Genomic DNA, 10079 nt, shown 5'->3' with positions numbered 1-10079 from the left:
CTTCTACATCTGCATTGCTTGCTGTTTGGGGTTTTAGGCTGGGTTTCTGTATAGCACTTTGTGACATCGGCTGATGTAAAAAGGGCTTTATAAATACATTTGATTGATTGATTGATTGATTGCCAGTGCATACTGACTACATGAAAATATGGGTTCACTAACCAAGAGAATCTGTCTAGAGTAGACCAAGTAGCCATCTAAGCGACATAGAAAAAAATAACGGACCCTTACTGCTTATTACAATGTTGTAATGACTAAATAAATACAACAAGCGGTATGAAATATGTTGCTATTGTCTAATTTCCAATCTTTAGAGAGATCTAGCTATGCTTAAGTGCATCTTCCAATACTTTACTGTCTTCCAAATCAGACAATGACATAATACAACAAATTATGTAAATTAAGATACAACAGGGAAACTTACAGCCTGTAAATTGGGATTTAAAGTGGCGTTGTCCCTTAGCTGTGAAGTACCAAGCAATGCCTTAGTTCTACTGTCCCATACAACTGCACCTGACATAGTGACCTTTTCCCTCGCAATGACAAAAATAACACCAAGCATGAGCCTCTTTACACACAAGGAAAATGCATCAACAATGTAATGAACAGTACACAGAGTTCATACAAATCTTTGGTGAACACACAAAGCCTCTGTCTGCAATAGACCTGAAATACTTTGGCTCTGGCATAGAAGCAAACGTGTCAATAGGTGTTCAAACGTAATTTAGGCATAACATGTACGGACGGTCCCAGACAGTGGAAGGATCCACACAAACTACATAAAAACACACTTAGGAAAGAACAGTCTCATGCAGCACTCTGTGGTACATCAATGATTTCAGTCAGAGGCATCAATATCCTATGAACACTACGATACAACTGGCCAAAGAAAGACAATTTGAAAACTCAACACGATTTGAGTTTGAATATCAAGTATCCTCCAAAAATACTAATCTTACTGAACTAAACGTAGAAGAACTGAACCTAACTTAGAATAACCCATCAAAAACTATGGCTCCGTCTTGTGAGGAAGTGGAATAACACAGCGCGATGAAGACCTCCGTTAGCTACAGTACAATCAACCTAGTACACTCAAAACATAGTCTGTGGCACAGCAGTATACCATATCCTTTCATCAACATCCTCTGCATACCACAGGGTATGCAATGGGAGATTGTCTTAAAGATAAAAGATATAGTGGTTGTACTCCACAATATCTCCTGTGCTCCTCCCCCGAAAGATAGGCTTTTTAGGAGTCAAGGGCAGAGGCGTCACACCAAGACGAAGAGGGGACTCATTCACACAGAATATGCACACCTTTAGAGGGCAGCATACGAGACACATTTGTTCTGATTAATTGGTGTGTGTGCATGTGTGGTGCTGTGAGGTGAAACACAAGCCAGTCAGAATCAGAGTCAGAGTCGCTGTTATTCCTGATAGTGTGTCCCACACTGAATGTAAAACATAGGATGGGCGTAAGGAGGGGTGCAGGGAGTTCTTCAGACAAGATTAGGATGGGGAAGGGTATGAGCATAGAAATATAATTACTAGAACTGCATCCCCATTCAAGTCAATGTGCCATGATAGGTGGACCGTTCTAGTAATTCTATTTTTATGGCGGGGGAGTTAAGGTTTTGGAGTTAAGGTTTGATAGTGGTTTGGCAGTGGTGGTAGTCCCTCGGCCAGCCTTAGGCACCACCAGGAGTTCGTCCCCGTCCTGGATACTGTAGGAATGGAGGGCTCTGGTGTGGTACTTCATCTCCTCCGGCCCAAAGACACTCTCCTTGTCGATGTAGTAAAGACGCATCTGATTGGCCGACAGCTGCACCACTGTCCTCAGCTGTTTCTTCAGCTCGGCCACGGTCTGGTCCAGGCGGATACTCACCTCCTCCACTTTGTCCTCACAGTGCACCTCCACCTTGGCGTGGCAGCGGGGTCGAAGGTCGATCTCAGCCAAGGGTTCCAGCTTCCCGTATTTGGTCACCAGGCAGTGATACCTAGGACAGCAGGTATAGACGGGTTTAGCAACACACAAACACACTACATAGACCACAGTCATCTAGGCTAAGTTGTTTTACATTACGGTTAGGTGAGGTTATAGTAATTATTTTAATGAATGTGAAGATTAGATTTTTAATGTACACATTTTAATAGGCACCTGATACTACAATTAAGTATGTGCCAAATCCTTTTGAATGGATATGCAGTCTCACTGGATCAGTGAAAGGAGAAGCATAGTGTTGTATACCTGTAAGGTAGCTCCTCCTCTGGGTAGTCGACATGGTAACGGATGAAGAACCTCTCTGAGTCCTCTCTCTCCCCGTCCGTCACCACACTGCCATTGAGCGATGATACAGAGGGCAGGCTGCGAGGATGAAGGGTGAGCTTTTGACTATCTAGAGATATATATGGCACTGTTGAAATACTGTGTGTGTGTGTGTGTGTGTGTGTGTGTCTGTGTTAATGCAATGTCACAGTGAGTATGTTTACAGGCACAGTAATAATTTGATATTAAACTGATTATGGCAGTAGGAAGATTATGTAATAGTTGTGTAAACACCTCACTCTGCGTATCATAATCGGCGTACAGGCAAAATCGAAGTAAGCATACGCCGATTAAAACACCTGGTTTTCTGAATAATCTTTCAAATGATTAGGACATGTAAACACCTTAATGGGCGTTCCAGCGGTGTATTTGATCTGCGTATGTGCCAGCGCCAGCCCAGTGAGTCTCCCTCTTTAGCGCGAGGGAAGAAGTGAGTTCGGAACAACTGAATGTATCCGTCTTAGAAGTCGTTTTCACGGACAAACTTTATAATGTCCGAACTCAGAAAGAAAACTGCTTCCCAAAAATAACAAGGTCGCTGTGGTAGAATGTTAATTTTGATTGGCAAAACCAAAAAATCGCCATCAGGTAACCTGATTTCAGATGTGTCCTTGTAAACAGGGCTATTAGGGAAATTCTTCTTCTTGCAAAGCATGTAAACGTTTTAATCAAACTACTATATTAAATCGCATTATTGTGTGCATGCAAACCGCACTCAGTGAAAAATTAGATCTTTCAACTAATTTGTGTGCTGAGGTCTGTGTGGTTGCCTCACACACACTAGCTCCCAGAGAAACTTACTGTGCTACCATGAGGCTACGACGCTCTGTGTTGGTGTAGGTCTGCAGTAAGGGAATCCCCTGCAGCCTCACATCTTCCAGTTTAGGAAAATGGTTCAGCTTCTCTATGTCCTCCCATCGGTTAAGACCTGGCACACACAGAGACCCATAGCAGACCGCACACCCACACGCACACCTTATTAGTCAATGAGATTAAAACTCGTAACTTCTAAAAGAAGGATCTTTACATTTGTGCCCTGGCTCTGACACAAACGGTCGAGATAACTGATGGTCAAAGACGATAGTGGGAATGAGAGAAGAGGGGGATGGATGGATGGATAGATGGATAGATGGAGAAACCACAGATCAAGTAGAGGGGAGTGTTAGCGATAAGGATGTTGGGTGCACTTAAAATACCCAAGGACAGTTTCCAGTGAAGGACACAACCCCAATAGACTCTGCTCTGGTTGATACCTGAGTTGTGCAGATTGATGCTGCGTAGGTTGGGGAAGAGGCGCCGCAGCATGTCTTCTGAGTCCTGAATGGAGCTCAGGTTGCAGTTGGCCATGACCAGAGTTTCCAGGCCGGGGAACATGGGCCCAATCTTGCGCACCTCGGCCCAGTCCTGCAGGTTGTTGTCGGTGATGTGCAGCAGGCGCAGTGTGGGGCAGGGCACAGTAGAGGCTGACACAGTGGTGTACTCATTAAGGCACAGGAACAGCTCTTCCAGCCTGGAGGGCAGGGCAGGGAGCAACACAAGGCTCAGTATATAGACCATTAACTTTTCTTAATGCTTCTACTGTAAGGTACTGTTGACTGCCTGCAACCTGGACCTCATGACAGATAACCACTCACTACTCTCTCCAGTCCACAATACTCGAGAAATACACAAAATCCCTCTCACTGACTTAGGAAAACAACATTTTCCGTCTTCAGAAGTGAACAATCAGAGTTGCCTTTGATAAAAAGGTGTTTAAAAGCAGTGTAGCATTAAGGTTTGTCTTACTCAGGCATCTCCCGTGTTAGTACGAGCACCGTGTTCCAGGACACTTGAGTGTTGTTGAGAACCAGGCGTCGGACTCGGGCAAAGGCCTTAGCACCGCTAGGCTCCAAGACAACCTCACTTAGCGGGTTGGAGCTCAGGTTGAGGAAGTCCAGGTTGGGGATGTTTGACACAATCTTACTGATCTGAAAGGAGTGGCTTCAAACTTAGTGTGATGTCCTCAATATAATTATTCATACATGTAACTAGCTACAAGAATATGGGTGAGATTGCATACTGGTAGAGGAATTCATGTACAAAGTTACTATAAAATGCACCCAATTCTTATACTTAATGTACTTAATGTTTCCCATCTTGACAGAGTACCCTAGTTGAGCCCACCCACCTCATGCCAGTCCTGGAGCTTGTTGTGGGACAGGTCGAGCTCCATCACGTGGGCACAGAAGGCTGCGATCTCTCTCTGCTCTCCCGCATGGCTGATTCCACAGCCAGCCAGGACGAGCACACTGGGAAGGTTCAAACGATCTGGAGTGAGAGAGAGAGCAGAATGACTTGAGTAAACCCGGGCCTATCTCTACCACCGCCTAGACATCATAATCCTCATCTTCATCTTAACTGAGCTGCTGAAGAGGAAGGAACCTACTCAGGGATGCCAATGGCGTTTTTAAAACAGGGTTCAATGGGTAAAACTGTGGATGGATCATATTGAAGTCCTCACCTTTCATGGGCGAGCCCTGTGGGAGAGTTGGCACTACCACCACGCCCATGCCGGGCCATCGGCGGTACGGAAAGTTCTCCGGGCTGTACTTCTCGCTGAGAACCTGCATGAAGGTGCGGCCCTCCTCCTCAGGTTGATCCACGGCCCCACTGTCCCACATCCCCTCTGGGTCGGCTGGGACGCCGAAGTGGTAAAAGAGCCAAACACTCATAGAGGTTAGCCTGGCAGGGTCAGCTGGCTGAGACAATAGTGGAAGTCATTCACCTTCACACTCACGTCCAATCACTTGGAGGGGCTCGCCCATCACGGACACTAGCCTAACCTGTTTCACCTTCTATACAGCTGTGGTCATACAATACATACCAGTCTTCACTGAAAAGTATGCTATTCACATACGAGACATTCTATTTTCATCTACAGTATTTCAATCGGGCATGTTAACAGTTACTCTTTTACATGGTCATTCAGTTGATGCTGCTCGATATAAATACCTTGGAGACAAAACAGCCAGAGCATAATAATAGATTCAGTCGTCTGTCCTGAAGTCCTTATCAGTAAAACACAGTGAGACTTTCCCATTGAAACCTTAAAGCCGTCTGAACGCCTGATAAAAGAGCAGGTCTATATTGGTGATTCTAAAACTGTTTTTCTGGATTATGTTGTCGAAATATAGATTTATATTTATATTTTTATATTTTAGTCATTTAGCAGACGCTCTTATCCAGAGCGACTTACAGTAGAGAAAGCATACATTTCATACATTTTTTCCCCCCGTACTGGTCCCCCGTGGGAATCGAACCCACAACCCTGGCATTGCAAACACCATGCTCTACCAACTGAGCCACACGGGACCATCAAAAACAAATGAATTGAAAAAGTGGATAGACTTCTGCTCTTTGGACATAATATTTCATGTTTAACCAACTGAGGAAAAATGAAGAAACCTGCACACTGCTCTTGATAGTATCACTGATCTTCCTCAAATAAATGACATTATTACGTGCTCCACCACCTTTGTTATCTACAAGATTAAATGTCCATATGGGCTGTGCTATGTAGGTAAAACCTCTCATTCTGTCAAACAGAGAATCTGTGAACATAAAAGTTCAATCAGGAGAAACGACAGGGATTATCCAGTCGCAGTACATTTTGTGGCATAGAGAAAGTTAAGATATCAGACAGGGGAGGTGATATAAATAATACTCTGAGTAAAAGAGAATGATTTTGGATTTTCACCCTCCAGACATTTTTTCCTAAAGGACTTAATGATGAAATGCCTATGTATGTTATGTTGTAAATGTGAACATGAATTATGCCCCTATATCAGATTACTCTGACGTTTTTCTTGCGCTGTACCCAATGATTTATGAAAACTTGCTTGGTAGGTTGATGTCCCCCATTGTGGTTTTACAGACGTTTTATGTACACACTTTATTCTAATATTTATGAAATGCATATTCTTATATTTGGTAGCACTTATTTGTTTTCCCTCGACTTCAACCCCATTCGATGCGTGGAACGGATATGGGTGGGGCTAGGTCTACATAAGGGTGCTATTTTTTTTTTCAACGGACAAAAGCTCTGACGAAGGCCATGAGGCCGATACGTAAAGCTTGTTAAAGAGCAGTGATACTACCAAGTGCAGTTTGTGGGTTTCTTCTTTTTTCTCATTTCATTCAACTGTTACCATGCACCTGCAACAAAAGATAGTTCAGATGAGCGAGTGCCTTTTGAATGTTTAACCACCTGAACAGGCAAAGTTTGACACAATCCGGAAACACTGATGACATTATCTGGTGTGCATCATGTGATTTTAAACAACTATGAGCAGGCAAGCGTTAGTAGTGTTTGACAACAAAGCATAGAAACCCGTCATTTTCAAATATGTTGATATTGGGGTGGTGCTGGAGATGATGAATGATGTTGTTAAGTGGTGAAATTTCTCTTTCAATATTCCACTGTGAAAAAAACAAAACACATTTTTGAACGCCTCGCAGGTTGCCCTAGATAAACCACCATCTGCTGCTGGCTATATAAATAATGTAGAGGTTTTACTGAAATGAAAGTAATACTATCATATTAAAGTACTTCACCAGAACGTGTAGGTCACAGTAAACAGGGGAATTGGCCTATATTTGTTATATTACAACAACAATAAAAGGAAATGATACATTACAGTATCCATAATATCCTTATACTTATCATTGTACAAAACTGACACGTTACTATTAGGTTATTGACTAATATGAGCAAAATTATTTCATTAACATATATGAGTGTGAGGAAAATAATAGGTAATATAAAGTACAATGATACTACAGTAACAAGAGTGTCTTACCTCCAGCAATGTTCCTCTCCACCAGTCCACTATCACAGCTCATTGTGGGTTTCTGCAGAGAAGGTCTGTCAGAGGAACACAGTTTTTGGAATTGAGGGACATTCATGTGCTGGTGGGACGGATTTGCAAGTAACACCAGTATAAAAGGAAGTACAAATCTCTTCTTTGAACAGTGTGCAATAACTCAATTTGCCCTTGCACTCTTTGCAAACAATGCAATTTTTTTAATCTACAAAACTTAGTGCACTCTGTTCGCAGTAGATTGTAGTTTTGGGAACAGAAAACTGTATTGAGATCGGGCTTTTCATCGATGAGAAAAATCTGCAGAATGTCGGCCCAGTTCCATCTCACTCCATATTCTCCCACTGCCGGCCACTGGCCTTCCTCTCCTCACCATACTTGATTTATACATATGATGAAACATCTGGCTTCTTGTTCTATCTGTGATGGCACTGTCTGTGCGCTCACAGATGCCATAATGGGATATTTATAAAGATGATATCTCTATAATTCTCAATGCTTACTCCATAGTGGCTGGCTGAGCAGGAGCAGAGAGACTGAGCCCTCCTCCTTCAGACTTCTCTCCAGTGAGGGGCTGTTAGGTGAACAGGAGGGACACGCAGACACCACGTGTGAGTAGACCCTGGAATCAAAACAAACCATACGCAGTTATGCATGATATTCAAATTACATTAAAGAAATCTACATAAATATATGTGTATTGTTGACTTGTTAAAGCATAACTTTGAGGGGAGGGGAAAAGGCCTAGGCCTATTAGTTTGACTAGGTTATAGCCTAGTCCAGGGATCATCAACTAGATTCAGCCGTGGGCTGATTTTTTCTTGAGCGGAAGGTCAGCGGACTGTAACATCATTACAAATCATTTGTAGACTGCAAATTGACCGCAAGAACCCAAACAGATATAATATTTGACTAAAACATAATCATTTCAAACCTTGCTTACATTTTTTATGATCACTTATACTATATCTCTCTATTATGTGTGATAATACTTACTAATTAAAATCACTTGGCACTGATAATCTGGTGTTTTCAGTCTTTTATGTCCAACATTTAAAACATTTTTGGACATTTTTGCTCAGAAAACTTGGGGGGCCAAATAAAATCACCCGCAGCCCCAAATTGGGGAACCCTGGCTAAGTTATGTCCCTGACGTTGTATTATATTTTGTGAATAGCTTGGCTCTGATGAACATCCAGTGGCACATACACTGACCATAATATGGTGCTGTAACTTCAGAATTTAAGGAATAAAAGGACCAAATTACATGTTTTTTTCCCCCAGAGGTTCAAATATGGTCATGAGATTGTGAGAATAATTAGCCTTGTTCATATCTGTTTGTGCTATTGCCAATTAAATTTATGTCATTGTCAAGCCAAACATTGTTTGTGCAATCCATGCCAAATCCTTGTCACAGCTATCTAGCTAATTTACAGCTCAGTTATTGCTCAAATTAAGTATTTGATATACTAGTTTGTGCCACAGTACAGAAAATGTACATAATGAGTAATTTACTGCAGAGAACTAACGTTAGCTAAAAATATGGCAATCATATCAGGGACAATTACGTGCAGATCAAATCGAGCATGAAAAAGAACACAAAACAATAAAAACAGCGTACGGACAACACTAGATTAGAAAAACAAATATGTCAAGCATGAAACGTATTTTATAGGATAAAGGTCGAGGCTGATTACAACGTGATTTCATAAACATTACACGTAAACATTCTGTACAATTTGACTGTAGCGTTCAGCTGCTAGTTATCTGCATGATCAGTGATTTGCTAGCTTGCAATGTATTACGATTACACTAGTACGATTAGCTAGATAGCGTTACTGTATATTGCATATGCTCTTCTACGAATGGTCAGAGACTGGTCCAGACTCCAGTCAGCATCATTGAACGACCCATGCAAAGACAATGCATCAACATGACGCAACTACTATTGTCATAATACGATTGCATTAGTTAGATATAATCTAAAGTAATATACATACAATTCATATTTTCGCATTTCCAAACTCACCTTTATTGATCTGTTCTGTGTAAATGTCTTGTTGTTGATCAAGCTGTCATTGCGCCTCTATCATCCCGGAAATGACGTAGATTTATGAAACGTCTGCATATTTTCCCGATATCCTGCATGCGCAGCTTTGTATAGATATAATACAATAATTTGTAATAATAACCAATTTACAATCATATGTAATGCTACTATAGCTGACATGACTCGTAATAATGCGAACGGTTTGAAAATCAGTTTGCTGACTAAATATGTTGCACATCGATATCTCTGCTAAAACGTTTTCAGGGATATACTTCCTGCCCCTCTTGCTGTTGCATACAAATACAAATTATGAATTCAGTTTGATGACATTGACTGAAGGAGTGGTGGGAAAAACCGAGTACATCCACTTGTACATGACAAGTGTCACTGAAATTCCCATGACTGTACGTCACTTTATTACCATGTCCTGCAGCGTCCTCTCCTGGTAGAGAAGCTTGTTGTTTTGGTTCAATTTGAAGAGGTGCTGTCCCCGCTGGGAAACTACTGTCACTGTGCTGGCGCCCTCTACTGAACATCCCAGCCTGGTCTCATACTAAATCAAATCAAATTGTATTGGTCACATACACATGTTTAGCAGATGTTATTGCGGGTTTAGCGAAATTATTTTGTTTCTAGTTCTGACAGTGCAGTAAAATCTAACAAATAATATCTAACAAGTTCAAAACAATACACAAAAGTAAAGGAATGGAATTAAGAATATATAAATATTTGGACGAGCAATGTCGGAGTGGCATTGATTTAAATACAGTAGAATAGAATAGAATACAGTATGACATGAGATGAGATGAGTAATGCAAAATATGTAAACATTATTAAAGTGACT

At 41.6% G+C, this 10079-nt stretch overlaps 1 protein-coding gene across 2 annotated transcripts; it reads right to left on the bottom strand.

Moving 5' to 3' along the window:
* Window positions 1-233: 233 nt before the first annotated feature.
* On the bottom strand, window positions 234-9304 carry LOC115206033 (tubulin-specific chaperone cofactor E-like protein). Of its 2 annotated transcripts, XM_029772567.1 has the most exons (10): window positions 9215-9304; window positions 7689-7807; window positions 7165-7229; window positions 4827-5000; window positions 4494-4633; window positions 4112-4293; window positions 3580-3836; window positions 3128-3254; window positions 2249-2365; window positions 234-1997 (listed from the first exon to the last, which is right to left on the bottom strand). In XM_029772567.1, the coding sequence occupies exons 2-10, from the start codon at window positions 7691-7693 to the stop codon at window positions 1613-1615; spliced, it is 1452 nt and encodes a 483-aa protein (XP_029628427.1). In that variant the 5' UTR covers window positions 7694-7807; window positions 9215-9304; the 3' UTR covers window positions 234-1612. The 2 variants fall into 2 exon arrangements, with proteins under 2 accessions (XP_029628427.1, XP_029628428.1); XM_029772568.1 differs by lacking the exons at window positions 7689-7807; window positions 9215-9304 and having other exon boundaries at window positions 4827-5064; window positions 7165-7216.
* Window positions 9305-10079: the final 775 nt, after the last annotated feature.

Source organism: Salmo trutta, chromosome 13 (genome assembly GCF_901001165.1).
Source record: "Salmo trutta chromosome 13, fSalTru1.1, whole genome shotgun sequence".
In the NCBI taxonomy this organism is placed as follows: Eukaryota; Metazoa; Chordata; class Actinopteri; order Salmoniformes; family Salmonidae; genus Salmo; species Salmo trutta.
This window is presented reverse-complemented; position numbering and strand designations above follow the sequence as displayed.